The 15094-nt window shown below is 39.7% G+C and overlaps 1 protein-coding gene across 10 annotated transcripts in view; it reads left to right on the forward strand.

Moving 5' to 3' along the window:
• PELI1 (pellino E3 ubiquitin protein ligase 1) overlaps positions 1–14790 on the forward strand; it is a 46596-nt gene extending 31806 nt beyond the window's left edge. For 8 of the 10 annotated variants that reach the window (XM_052784211.1, XM_052784208.1, XM_052784212.1 and 5 more), the window contains 6 exons: positions 5810–5954; positions 7044–7173; positions 8775–8876; positions 10892–11089; positions 11199–11387; positions 12292–14790. In XM_052784211.1, coding sequence (XP_052640171.1) covers positions 5884–5954; positions 7044–7173; positions 8775–8876; positions 10892–11089; positions 11199–11387; positions 12292–12858 — 1257 coding nt within the window. In that variant the 5' untranslated portion in view covers positions 5810–5883 and the 3' untranslated portion in view covers positions 12859–14790. Of the gene's footprint in view, positions 1–4491; positions 4636–5809; positions 5955–7043; positions 7174–8774; positions 8877–10891; positions 11090–11198; positions 11388–12291 lie in introns of those variants that run through there. The other 2 variants (XM_052784215.1, XM_052784216.1) reach the window with 2 other exon arrangements.
• Positions 14791–15094: the final 304 nt, after the last annotated feature.

Genomic DNA, 15094 nt, shown 5'->3' on the forward strand with positions numbered 1-15094 from the left:
TCATTGACAGAGGACTTCTTTTTATACTGTGAAAGTGGGGGGGTTTTATGCAGTATTTTAGAAAAGGGCTAGTCTGGCACTAGCTACAGTTGCTAGCAGTCTATAATGCTGGCTCTGTGTTTAGAAAATCATGGTAATTTATTACAAAGAGACTTTTATTCTAGTATTTTTAGCTCACAGCCGAGTGTTTAATGAATCTCTGCTTGGGCTCATTGAATTTATGTTCTCCCCTCCCCCTGCCCCATTTTAACCATTAAGATACTGCTGCTATTGCTGCAATTCCAAACCTGTACTTGGTCTACTAAATAGCGAACTTACTCACAAGGTGCTGTGCCTTAGCGCAAACAAGATCTGAAGACTTTCTGTGGAAGCCACCAAAAACTAGTTGTGTATGAGTCTCATGATCAGAAAAGGCAGCTGACTCATTGAGGGTGGCTGGTAAGCTAAAGCTGATAGTTCAAAACCAACCAAAATTCATTGTATCTCTGTGTCCCCCGCTGAAAATGGTACGTTCAGTGAAAGTGGGCAGACTCTTAAACTCTTCATCTACTCTGAAGCATGGTTTGCGAGGTCTTCCTGGAGAATAGTCTGCTTCTAGATTCAGAGGCTAGTGTTTGAATGTGACAGGAAAAAGTATAATGATACGGCTTTTCCTTCTACTTGAATGTAATCAGAAATCTGTGGCTTGCTTTCTGCCATAGCAACCTTTGCCTTCTGTGGCTCGAGTGAATATTGAAGAACAAGAAGGCTTGTAAGGATCTGGATTTCTATTCCTAAAACAAATTTTAGATACTTTTTTCAGTTTAGATGCCATCTCTTTCCAATCCCTCAAAACAGTTGCATGTGACAGTATTGTGCAAGTTACCTTCATTGAGCTTTCTCCTGTCTCCAGAGGAACCAATGTTAAGAATAAAAAGGTATTAATTGTTCATCACTTCTTCCTGTTCCAGTTTCCTGTTTTTGAGACTGAAAGATGCTAACTGGTACCCATTGTGGTTTTGTGCTAACTGCAAACAGTTGTGCTCACCTTTTACCCAACCAAGTAATGCCTTTCCAAAATAGTTTTTTCTGTGTGCAAGTTGCTTTACTCGCAAAATCTTTTCAATTCTATAATACAGGACTGTGCACAGGTAGGGTTTTTCAGACTTTGGTCTCTTCTCTGTAGCAGAAGTAGAGATCTTGATGTGAAAAATTTGCTGCTGCCAGTTCTATGATTTTTGGAAGAATTGGATGGGGTAGGATCTTGTAATTAACACCTTATTCCTCATCTACCCCCCACTAGCCGGTAACATGGCCCATGCCGGAGCCTCAGTAGACCTGGCAATCTTTTCCCTACATCTAGCAGGAATTTCATCCATCCTAGGAGCAATCAACTTCATCACAACCGCCATCAACATAAAACCCCCAGCCCTCTCCCAATACCAAACACCCCTGTTCGTATGATCAGTCCTCATTACTGCCATCCTACTGCTACTCTCACTCCCAGTCTTAGCTGCTGGCATTACTATACTACTTACAGATCGAAACCTCAACACAACATTCTTCGACCCCGCTGGCGGAGGTGACCCAATCCTATACCAACACCTCTTCTGATTCTTTGGCCACCCCGAAGTCTATATCCTAATTCTACCAGGCTTTGGAATCATCTCTCACGTAGTAACATACTATGCAGGCAAAAAAGAGCCATTCGGCTACATAATTGTTGAAGGTTCTTGGAGGAGTTTAGAACAGTCTGTTGTTCAGAGCCTACTCTGATGAAGCCCACTCCACTGGTGTTTGGAAATGCTACTGTAAAAAGCAGCAAAAACCTAACTTGAGCATATTTTGTTCAAGCAGTCAGTTCCTTAGCTGTATACTGGCACTTCAGGGCCAAGTTGTCTTTTTAACATATTTAATTAGCCTTTCTTAACACTTTCAAGAAGTCTTCTGTAGTATTCTAGGAATAAAAACTGGTCAGGTTATACTACAGGAGAAGGCCCATTATATAAATTAGCGCATCCTTCCTCTCAACCCAGGACCATTCCCTCCCTTAAGTGCTTTATCCAGCTATAAATGATCTGTAAGCCTGCTCTGTTTTAGGAGTGGAGATGTTATCCCATGGCCTATTAGATCGTCTGCAGTGGGACAACACTTGAGTTTTATTTGCAGATGTCAGATTTCACTTAGGCTAGTCTTTGGGACCTCATTGGAAGAACATAAATAATCTTTGTTATTTCTGGGAACGAAATGAGTCTTCCTTTTGGGTACAGTGCATCAGGCAGATCATACTGGGTGAGAAGTAGTGTGTATGTTGCACTGATTTTTTTTTTTTATTTTTTTTTTATTTTTGGGGGGCACTGAATTTTGTATGTGCTTGAGTTGAAGTTAACTGGGTGGTATTAGTAGTTGTGAAAGTGGTTTGTGCAGCTCATACAGGTTCTGAGATGTATTTAAAAAAAATCAATTCAAACATTCAAGCTATGCTTTTGAAAATATACAAGCAAGCTGTTTTACTAATGATAGCTCTAGATTTCGAACTCTTGAACCTTCCTTAAGTCAAATAAGAAGTGGGTTTCCGTCATATGTGCTGGTCCCAAAATAAACTTGACTGTATTTCTTTAAATGTGGAACAAAAAATGTATTAAGGGGGAGCTGCGTGTTAGATGTTGGACACTTGTCCTTATACTAAGATTTTCTATTAATTTCTTGCATTGCTGAAGTCTGTCACTTGGAACTGTTGGTGCCTTTTATGGTTTCTGCTCAGTTATGTCTTAAAAGGAGATTACTGGCCACCTGTTCAGGTAACTCTAAAAGAGTATCCTTTAACTGTTCATGTGTAATTACTTTTAAGCTGACTCTGTTACTGGGAGATGTATTTTTTTTAGCTTTCCATGGAATTGTTTACTTGGGTGAACAGAGGAGAAGTTACACCAAGCCTTTTATTGTACTAATGGCAAAAGTTAAAGTTATTTTTAATGTTTGCCTTCCCACCTTCTCTAAGTGAATGGATTAGCTCTTTATCAAACACAGTAGTGTTGGGTGGATACTATTCAAATCTTTTTTTACCCTGTCATGCTATTTCCTAATGGGCGGTGCTATAGATTTCATAGCTGTATTTCTTCCAAGTTGTTAAATATCAATTCAAAGGACAGCCATTATGTATTCTAGCAAAGAAATGTGAAGCATTGTATGTGAAATGCAGTGGCCAGGATGAAATTAGTTGTATGTACAGAAGACTGAATTGCAGGGGAGAGGCTGCTGAGGAGATCAATATTCAAGTAGAAAATAGGTTAATCATTTGGGGAGGAGATTAAAATATGAGGAGCTGTTTTTAGATGGCAATATATAAGCAACTATAATGCAAGAAGATTTTAAAATAAAGCAAAACAAGAAATGCTGGAGTTGATAGTAAAAATACTTTATAGAAAATGTATTTATATCCTTACTTTTATATACAGATAAATACTTAAGATTTATACTCGCTTCTTGAGTAGAAATACTTCAGAAAGGAGATGTGGCTAGAGAACCAAGCACTATTAAACACTAAGAGCTAGATAGTTTAGTATTAATGTCAGTAAACCACCCCTGTGGTGTCTTGAAAGGCATGTGGTTTCAGAGAATTGCTGGTGTGGTGCTCCAAGGTGGGGTTGTGATGTCAGGAGGCAAGGGAGACCCCAGATAGCCATAGCAAACATGAAAATTGTGAACACGGTTAATGTTGTGGGGTTCCATTTATCAAATGGGACAATCTCCACATTGATGTGTTATGACTACTGGCATGATAGGAGTTTAAGGTCACATTTTCATATAAGTTTGCTTTAAATTCTTCGTTTTAGAATTTTAAAGGCAAAATCTGGGGTCCCACCTACAGCAGTAAGTACCTTCACTATCCCAGTTAAGTTACTGCTACACATGGGTCAGCAATCTAGAAATGCTTTGGAGCAAACTGTACTGCTTTGCTCGCTCCTGCGCTGCTGTTGCTATTCCTGTGTGACAGATAGGGGCTGTTGAATCAGTATAAGGTACTTTCTGCACCAGCTAAATGATGGATACCCTAAAGCTTGAACCAGGATAGCTGCCTAGTGAAAATACACACTGCTTCCTATGCAACAAAAATGTATTGGTGTAACTGTCATGTAGACAGGACACAGATGCTTCACAGTAGTGTTGTGCAGATCAGGTTTATTAACAGTACTCACACATCTAGCAGTGGGTCAGGATACCGTTGTGCTAATGTTACATGTATGCTAGCCACAAAGACAGTCTTCAGTTAACTTCTTATTTCAAGCACTATGAAATCCATGGTACCCAGACTTGAGAGCAAAGGAGAAGAGATTTGGAAAATAATGAGAAATGAAAGGAAAAAGAAGGGTTTCAATTTAGCCTCCTGGTTGTGTTCTGCAGGCATCACAGCAAAAGTTTGTCGGACAGTAAGATGTCTTCGCATGTATTTGTGTGAAGCCCTCCCAAATATGTGGGATAGCATGTAAGAAAGCATGAAGGAGCATACTGGATTTTCAGAGAGCACTGTGAGCTGATTGCAGGTGGGGATCAACATATCCATGCTGAATAAGAAATTGGTAGATTGAGAAGAGATGTTGAAGGCCAGGCTTCTCCATGAAGGAGCAAAGAGGACCGGGAGAGGGTAGAGATCGGGTCAGTAAAGGGATCTTTTGCATCAGCCTGTGAATGAATGTGAGCAGGGTGTCAAGCACTGCCACATCCTTTTCTCTGTTGTTAGGACATAAGATGGGGGGTAGATAAAATCTGCATGATGGTGTCTTTTCTGCTAGTATCTATGATCTGGTTGAGGTAGAAGAAAATGGAGATACAGCACTGTAGTCATGATCAAAGTTGATGATGGGATTAAAGAAATGTTACGTGGGCCAAAATGTGTATTTGCACAGAAGGCAGAATGTTAACCATCAGTACTAAAAAAGCTTAATAGCTTTTTGAGTTGGTATGAAAACTTACCTGGAAGGACCAAGGGAATGTTCTGATTTCTGTTAAAGAAAGCCTCAAACAGGCTAGCATCAGCTTTATTCTTTATTGAGCCAGTGCTCTGTTGGGTAGGCTTTCTCTATAGGAAGGTCAGAGATGGGTGTTGGGTAGGTCAGAGGAGTCTGGAAATGTTACTAATGAGAAGCTGTAAAAAATGCTAGGGTGAACTGTTCCTCAAAGCAGAAATATAACCAAAAAATTGCACTTCAAAAGACTTATTAAGAATTATGAGAAATTCCTTCAGGAAATCTCCTTCGAACAGCTGTTTGTATCACTTCTGTCTGTGGTTAAGCATGAAAGATCACATTGCACACCCCAGACTTATATGGCAGACTTGATATCAAATTGTCATACAACTTCCTTCCATCTACAAATCCAGAAGTTTCTTGGAAAGCTCTGAACCAGATACTTTCCTTGAAAACTTCTACCTCTCTATCTAATGACTGGTCTTGCTTTGTTGTTTTTTTTTTTCTTTAAATTTAATCCCTATCCGGCTCCACTTCTTGATAGTTGAACCAAACATACTAAATGAAGCTATATATAGTTTATACTAAAAACTAGCATGAAGGAAAACAACTGTGGATGTTTTATCAAGGCCATACTGGAATTTTCTAAATGCACTTGTGTTTTTTTTGCGATCTGGTAGTTCTTCCAGGCAACTCAACCTTAATTGATTTTATATGTATGTTTTTAAATTATTTCAGGCAAAACCAAAATGTGGAAAACACAAAACATTGTACCTACCATATCAGAAAGGTGTGCAGGTTTTTGTAATTGATGGATTTGAGTCTCTTCTCTTTTATACTTATTTTTATCTTTGTTGTTACAGGAAATAATGAAAAAAGTGTGCCACAAATCTTGATCAGAGACCTGAAATTTGAGAAGAAGTCATTAGCTAAGCTCATGTTTTCTCCTGATCAAGAAAATCATCCATCAAAAACACCAGTAAAATATGGTGAATTGATTGTATTAGGGTAAGTGTTTTGTGTTTTGGTTGGAAGTGAGAATGAAGGTAGAATTTCAGGGTGCACTTAAAGCAGATAAAATGCAGGTTGCCATGAGATGGCCCCACAACCTACCACTTGAACTCCCTCTTCCACAGTGTATCTAGTGAGCGTGCAACTGAATAGTAAGCTGATCAGCTTTTCTTTGGTAGCTGATCTCATGTAAGGGATGGAGCAGAGGGAGGGCTGCCTTTTTCAGTGACAACCAGGTGTTATATGTAATGGGATATATTGGAAAGTTGCACTGCAGTATGCATACTTTTTTGTGACAGCATGAGCATGGAGGTAGGACTCTAAACACTTGAGTAGATGTGTTCTTCCCAGGTAAGCACTTCATGACAAAGGCAGCCAATTTGTGAAGGGTTTCCCACTTGGTTCCAGGTTGGGCCAAGACAGATGACTAACGTGATGATGCGGAAGGAGAGTTCCCTAGAACTTGAAATAAAATAAAAGGAGTTTTATAAGAACGTAGTAGCTGTCTATAATATCCAAGTGCAAACAGAAGATTTTAATAAAGCAAGTTTGCCAACTGGCCTGTTTATGTTTAGACATGTTCAAAGTGAGAGTCTGAGGGTTTTCTGATGGGTAAAATTGGAGTCTTGGAGGACAGTGTATCTATTTCTTACAGGGTTTTATTTCAGTCAAAATTCTCTAAAATACTAGCTCTCCACCAGGGTTGGTGACTGCTTAGAATCTTTCATTTACAATGTGAACACATCATTTAGAGATAAATCTATAGGTAGGCGTATAACCTTACTTGTTTTCATGTTTGGGACCCGAGTCTTTTTTGCTTGTTGGTAGTAGCTTTGAGATTAATCTGGGTAGCATTCCTTGCCCTACAAGCTTTGTGTGTTTAATGCTGCAATTCTGTGGGCGTGTTTCAATATTGTGTATATCAATTCTCAGATTTAAATGTGAGTTAATTGGAAATCTGTAATTATTACCACACTAATTAAGACGACTTTGTGCTTGAATTAAAGTTCTAGTGGGTCTGTATCTCATGAGAAGCTAAGTAATACAGGAAGATGGACTTTGTTCTTTTTCTGTGCTTTTTGATAGGTACAATGGGTCTCTCCCAAATGGAGATAGAGGAAGAAGAAAAAGTAGGTTTGCTTTATTTAAAAGGCCCAAGGCAAATGGGGTGAAACCTAGCACTGTGCATATTGCCTGTACCCCTCAAGCAGCAAAGGTAAGCTCGATTTGTCTGAGTAAGTCTTATTTCTCCTGGTGCTGTTTAAAGAGTTTGGTGGAGTCACTGCTGTTACACTGAGATGTAAATGATGTAAAAAGCATGAAGTTCTGGCTGCAAAAAGAATGGATTGTGTTTATCCAAGGTTTTTTGGTACCTGTCAGGGTTAGCAAGAAATAATTCAGCAAAACAAATCTGGTGCCCAGTCCTTGCCGTGTCCAGAAAGAAAAATGTTTATTTTTGAAACATGAATGTTCAGGGCATGGGCTAGTCATGTAAAACACTGTCTATTTTGTTTTCCTTCTGAACTCACTACAGATGTCTGTTCTAGACTTCCTGTTTTCGCACTCACTCGTGCTTTAGGGCTAACTTTGCTTCATGTGAAGCTGACTTTTAAATGGTCCTTTGCCAAAGCTCTGTGTGCACTTGCTACTCCATCCAATGGGTAGGAGTTCTGCAGGGATGAGGATAGGCGGTTTTTGCAGGGCATGTTTTATACGGCTTGTAATCAGTTTCAGAGTTCCCATTAAGAAGCAGTAAAGGAAGGGCTTAGGTCCTGAAGTTGAATTGTATTTCATGTCAAAACTAATATATTATAGCTAAGGTATTACCATGAAATACTTCTGTATTGTGGTGATGCAAGTGTATGTGCAATTATGTTCAATAACAAATGGAGCATTTATACTAAAACCAATGGAATTTGAGAGTGCTTACTGGTTGTTTAGAGATCTCCAGTGTCGAGATCAGGCCCTTAATCAAATACAGTAGTGTTAAGTGTTTGACTCCCAAAATACCTTGACACTTAAGAATATTGATTCCTAAATTCAGGGGATGGCATAAAGTATTCTGAAATCAAAAGCATTTTGCTAACCAAAGCTCTTGTAATAGAATTACATCTATAGGAGATATGTGAAAAGAACATTTATTTTTGCTAATTCTTTATGGTCTTCAAGTAAGTGCTATTTAGAAGCACTTTTAGAAGAGTGTTCAGTTCCTAGTAGGTAGTTGCAGAATGAAAATCTAGACTAACAAACTGAAACCTAGATTACTTTGCTACAACTTCTGCAACCTGTGCTGAGTTTCTCCATTTTACCCTGTTTACTACGACTACTTGTTATGTTTTTTTGTCTATATCTTATTAATCATTGCTAACTTTAGTATGAACTTGGATCCCGTTTTTAGAAGGAAGTCCCTAAGTTTTTGTCCTCACTTTGCTGTTGGAGAAGTTCAGGCTGAGAAGGCCATGAAGGTGTTACATTCAGTTTCAGCCTTTGCACTCAGTTGGTTTTGTTCTTCTGTGTTATGGCCAGTGTTGCTTTAACATGAAGCATGACTAATAATATGTCTCGGTTATGTGTATTTTGTTGCAGCATGTGGTAAAGAGACCAGTTTGGTCTGTTGCTGAATCAATCCTACAGCTTTTTTTAATAGCCAGGACTGGTTTTTGTGAAGTTTAACTACAGGTGTGTCACTAAGAACCATCTGCCTTAATGCATTAATTGAGCAGAACAAGAGCCTGGTTATATATATTGTCTGCTTGCTGCTGTATTCAGTAGAGTTATTGTTCACTGGTTCAATAATACTTGGCACTTTTTCCATAGGCAATAAGTAATAAAGACCAACACAGCATATCTTACACTTTGTCTCGGGCCCAGACAGTAGTCGTTGAATATACACATGACAGCAACACAGATATGTTCCAGGTATGTGAACTAAATATGATATGTAAACGTATTCTCGCTTTTGGTAGTTTCTAACGAGACATCCTCTCAAGAGGCTTTTTCCCTTGGACCCAAAAGTTTGCATGTGTCACCTTCAGCACTTTGCTATTCAGAGGTGTTTAGTTCTGTTCATTCCCAAGGCCATTGCACAAACAAGGCTGTATATCTGTGCATCTCTTTTAGGCTTGGTCAGAGGTGAAAGTTGTTGGGTTTTGGGTTGGGTTTTTTTGTGACTAATGCACAGGATTATGGTTTTGCCTTTGATTGCTGGTCTGCAAGTCACGTAAGCTGTCTCCTAGTCCCTCCTTGCAAAATGAAGAATAAAGTTTTTTGAAGCACTTGGAATTTTGCTTCTAGCCTTTACAAAGGGATTTGGGATCAGCCAGTTGGAGATGGGGTAGAAGAAATACAAAGTGAAAATACAGGAAAGCTTTTGACACAACTAATATGAAAAATACCCCTAACTCCTTTAAGCAAACCCAGAAATAAGTCTAAAGCGCTGGGCAGTGTGGAGAGAGGAGGCCCAATTCTCATGTGCTGGCAGTTCAGAGCAACTTTGCTGCAGTTCCTGTACGTATGAGAAGGAACCACAAACACATTTGCAGCTGTGGTGTGTGCTCATATCTTATAATTATTTCCTGTTTTTCTCAAAAGGAAGGGTTTTGGTTTGGGGGTTTTTTGTGTGCTTTGTTCCTTCTGATTCCTGGACTGATCTTGTGTTGATTTTTTTTGTTGTCACTAATTTATGGCAAGGAGTTTTGCTGTCACAGCATTTAGCTGTGACGCCACTGCAGGATCTAAGGAGGTGGGAGGTGTTGGTAAGTGGTGGACAAAGCTGCTATGCAACTGCAAATACCTACAACAGAGCAAAAGGGCTGTAATGAACTAACTGCAGCACACGCTATTGTTTGTGTAAGTGTTCTCTCTTTAGGCATGCTGTAGCATGTATGCTGCTCTAAAATTGCCGGTGGCATTCCCTGTGTACTGATGGGTTATCCTGCCTAAGAAGCAATGGAAAAATACATTCTGACAAAGCAGTTTCAGTCTCATGAAAGCTCTTCAGCCTTCACCAAAAAGCACCTCAGGCTTTTGGGTCTTCTGCCCAGCAGTTAATTAGTCTTAATATAACCAGCTATTTTATAAGAGGCTGAGAGCTCTGCAAGTGAGTGAAAGGTAATAGTGTGTAAGTGGGCTTTAAACCTGGCTACATGGATGTTTGGGAGAGGGATATAACTTCTCTTCATACTTTATAAGGAAAAGGACAAGATGAGTTGACTGGAAAAGCAGTGAAACCCATGCAGTTCTATCAAACCCGATACAGTTGTGTGGGACTGCAAAAGTCATTCTTCTATGCAATGAGAAAAGAAGGCACAGCTACTAGAAAAATCTGATTGTAGTCAGATGTTGCATTCTTGTTGTGTTCTTTGCATACTAATGTAACCCCTCCCTGCCACAAACATCTTGTACCTGGTCTTTCCTGACAGATTTGCTGCTTCCTAGTGCCCCACCAGAGCTGGAGAGTCAGCTCGCATCATCTAATTTTCCTACATCTACACCTCCACCTAGTCTAGCATCGTTCAGAATATTCTGAGTGAATATGCAAAGTGACTGAGTATCACTTTTCTTCCATCTAACTGCTGTTTCCTAGCTGTTTTGGTGCTGCTGCAGCTGGTCCAGCTGACTTGAGTGTAACCTTTCTGAGGAGAAGGCCTTCAATGGGAAATCATCTCAGAATTGACTTAATTACATCATTTTATTTCCCCTTCCTTCAGTTGGCTGTACTCAGCCTTCAGAATAACTTTGGTCACATGGAGGTGGAATAACTCATCAAATCAGATTAGGCTTTAGAAACCTAAATTTAGATTGGTGGAGGGGAGTGCTTCAAACTGGAATGTCATGATTTTTTCTTGATCACTTTTAAGTGGTTTGAGTTTGAATATTCCTAGACCCAAAGGCAAACTTCTAAACAGGTGGGGGTTTTTTTGCTCCCTTTCCAGATTGGTCGGTCAACAGAGAGTCCTATAGACTTTGTCGTGACAGATACAGTTCCTGGAAGTCAGAGTAATTCAGATACGCAGTCTGTGCAGAGCACTATATCAAGATTTGCCTGCAGAATCATATGTGAACGTAACCCTCCTTTTACAGCAAGAATATATGCTGCAGGATTTGACTCATCAAAAAACATTTTTCTTGGGGTAAGGTAACTCCTTTTTTACTCCAAGTTCAGTGCAGGCTTATTTTTAAACTAATTCATAGCTCCACTCCAGCCAAATTAAAAGTTTCCATTGATGTAATTTCTCTTAGGAGAAAGCTGCGAAGTGGAAGACATCAGATGGGCAAATGGATGGACTAACCACAAATGGAGTTCTTGTTATGCATCCTCGTAATGGGTTTACAGAAGACTCCAAGCCAGGGGTGTGGCGAGAGATATCTGTATGTGGGAATGTGTTCAGCCTCCGTGAAACCAGATCAGCTCAGCAGAGGGGAAAAATGGTAAAAGTAGTGACCGATGTTTTACGCAACCTGTTTAAAATGGGTACAACTATAAGTGGTAAATCTTGAGCATAAACAGAGGCTGGAGTCTGCTTCATTCAGTGTAGATGTCACAACTGTAATCAGTTACACTGACTTTTTATATGTCTGTCTTCATACATGAAGGTGTCTGGGCTCAACCTGAATAACTGACAGAGTTTATCTGCAAAATAGTACTTAATTGCAGATCTAGACTGCTTTCATAAATTGAGTTGCCAGTCTACTATGCTCTTCTGCAAACTGTCATAGTCACGCACACATTCTAAAGAGTGTTTTCCTGATTCTCCCTCTTGAGTTTACACTTCTAAGGTTTTCCCAATTTTCCTTTTTTATAGAATAATACAGAATAATTATAGTTTTATTGACGCATGCCTATATACCTGGATATCCCTTTCCACCTTGGCATTCTGAGTTTTTCTCTTGTTTCCAAAGCATTGGTGACATTTCCAGGAGATGATTGGTTTTGGTATGACTCGGAATCTCTTAACAAAAAGAAATGCTACATGAACACTTAAATAAGTGATACATTTAGCTAGGAATGCTGACAGCTGAGTTTTTCTGGAGGAGAGGAAAGCCGTGTGTAAAGGTGTGTTTGAAGAAAACAGGCTAAAATGTGATGGAGGACTAAACAAGACTTGTCAAGAAGTTTTTTGGTTGGTTTGTTTGTTTTGGTTTTTTTTTTAAAAAAAGAGGGGAGGGAGAAGCTGAAACTGGCCTCTCTTTAGGTATCGTGTATAGGACAGTCAAGGAGCTGCTTGAAACTTTTTGCCTGGATCTTCCAGGCAGATTTGTATTATGAAAGTGCATTATGTTACTCTTCAGGTAACCTTAGGTGACACCTCTCTTTCACTTTGTCCATCACAAGGTTGAGAACGAAACAAACCAACTCCAGGATGGCTCTCTAATTGACCTGTGTGGAGCAACACTGCTGTGGCGCACTGCAGAAGGGCTTTCTCGCACTCCTACTGTCAAGCATCTGGAGGCACTAAGACAGGAAATAAATGCAGCAAGGCCTCAGTGTCCTGTGGGGTTTAACACCTTGGCATTTCCCAGCATGAAGAGAAAAGATGTTGTAGATGAAAAGCAGCCGTGGGTGTACCTGAACTGTGGCCATGTCCATGGCTATCACAATTGGGGAAACAAAGAGGAGAGAGACGGCAAGGATCGCGAGTGTCCCATGTGCCGCTCTGTTGGCCCCTATGTGCCTCTGTGGCTTGGATGTGAAGCGGGATTTTATGTGGATGCAGGACCTCCAACTCATGCATTCAGCCCATGTGGACACGTGTGCTCAGAAAAGACAACTGCATATTGGTCCCAAATTCCTCTTCCTCATGGTACTCATACTTTTCACGCAGCCTGTCCGTTCTGTGCGCATCAGCTGGCTGGTGAGCAAGGTTACATCAGACTCATTTTCCAGGGACCTCTTGACTAACCCATGTGTTACTGAGGACTGCAGTAAACTGATAAGCTAAGCAATTCTGATTTTTAAACCAACTGTTTTTCGTATTCTCTGGGCTTTGCTGGTTTGCATTAAGATGAAGATTTTTTGTTTGTTTGTTACAACAGCTAAATCCCTCTCTATTGAGAAAAGTCTGGGAATGGAAGAAACGGGGGGAGAGGGGGGGAACTCCTGCTTTCTTTATTTAATAACTACTTCTGAAGAGGTGAAGGAAGTGTTGTAGAGTGAACTTCGATGCCTTCCGTTTAATGGCTTTGAATCACATGCCCACAGTGTTTGAAAGTTGTTTCCTTCTTTTTGTATATGGAGGGTAAATAGTTCAAAGAACATTTAGTTTACAGCTTGGATGCAAACATTGTAAAATACAAACGTGTATATTAACTCTTTTCTATTTATCTTTATTATTGAAAATACATAGAATGTTTAGAGAGTAGCATGGTCATAGTGTGTTACATCCAGCAATTGGATGTGTAGAGTAGTTCTGGATGGAGAAGAACCTGAGATGGAAATGGTAGAAAAATCTTTTTTAATCTAAGATACTGAGTTCTTAGAATAGTTAAAAAGCTTTTTAAACAAAGCTAATGCAAATTATGAGGGCATAAAGGTATGTTTTAACCATGTTGAAAGGTAGGTAAGAAGGACTTCTTAAAATGTCTTTTTGGTAGGACTGTACTTAAGGTCTGGTTATGAGGAGAATATTTACCAGACTCTTTGAATATGCAACTTAGTCTAGATTAAGGATTTTTTTCTCCCTTCATGCTAACACATCTCTTTATTTAGCATTAGTGATATTTGTGAGGGTTTTTCCAGTCTTAAATATTAACAAACTTGAAAGACGAGGCTCATTTTGGTCTGTGCTGTTTGGGGCAGGGCTGAGGGGAGAGGCGGATGTGCCCTTGCACTTGTGTGGGAAGCAGGGAGCAATTTGTGAGTCGGCCACAGTCCCAACTTGAGACACGCTTGTCAGTCGGATGTTCTGCCTTTCTTCTGGCCCATTGCGAACTGGCGTATGGGAGCCACGGGCTTCACGTGCTTGCCTTTACCCTGCTGCGAGGTGCCAATACTCATCTAGGCTGCACATGGAACAAAGTTGAAGCCTGGTACCCAAGGGATGCGTGCCCACATCCTAGCATCCTCATGCAACTTGTCACAATTGGCAATCTGTTAGGGGAGTGCTTGAGCCGGGACTGGACTGGGCTCCTAGACCTCAGTGTGGGCTGCTTGTGTAAGGTCTGCTCACACTGCGGTGGGCTCTAGTTAGTAGTCTCTCTCTGCTCTCCCCTCCCTACCCTTCCTTTCCCTCTGTATCCACCAGAAAAGGCCAGTGCACTACATCCAGCTTTGCTGCTAACCCACTGTGCTTCATGGCAAATACACAACCTGACCTTTTTAGGATTCAGTTGAGCTTTTTTTGGCCAGCTTCATACTTTTTTTTTTTTTCCTCAAAATACGTACTGTATAATTGACAGTAGCAAATTTCTGTACTTTATAGCATAGCTTTAATTTTTCCTTTCGAAGCTGTTCTAAAATTTTCTTGGTTAAAGAGAGACCTATGTTGCTTCGATGTCATGAATTATTTACTTTGTCAATTGTTTCTCCATTTTTAAAAAAATTATATATATTGTTTGGTTCACTCAGGAAATGCATGTGTCAGGAAACCTGTATTATAAGTTCAGTTAGCTGTCATGTACAAGTAACTGCTGTTACTCCTTTTCCATAGAAATATAACTGATTTTGACATTTTCCAGATTATATGCATTAAGTAATGAAACTTATGCAGCAAGAAATCCCTGTATTGTAGTTGTTCTAATCATTTTATTCAAACTATAGTATACTGTAGTTTAATTTTTATTTGCAAATTAATTTATTCAAACTATGTGAGTAAACACTTTTCAAAAATAGAAATTCTGGGATTGTCTGTTGCTTTGTTTCTGAGATGAGAAAGGTGGCTGGAGGTGGCCCTTCTGCTGTCACCTAAGGTGTCTGTTCTGCATGTGTGAATTAAGATCATAAAAAAGAAGCAACTGTAAATAAGAGTTTGCATGTTATCCTGGTCATGGATTTGAATGGCTCCTTTCAGATATGACCTCTCAATGTGTTTTATATTTAACCTTACATTAACAAAGCCAAGATTGTTGTTCAAAAGACACAGTTAAATGGTCTTTTCCCTGAGTAAGTTACAAATAATGAAATGTAAGCAAAAACTTTA

This window comes from Harpia harpyja, chromosome 4 (assembly GCF_026419915.1).
Source record: "Harpia harpyja isolate bHarHar1 chromosome 4, bHarHar1 primary haplotype, whole genome shotgun sequence".
In the NCBI taxonomy this organism is placed as follows: domain Eukaryota; kingdom Metazoa; phylum Chordata; class Aves; order Accipitriformes; family Accipitridae; genus Harpia; species Harpia harpyja.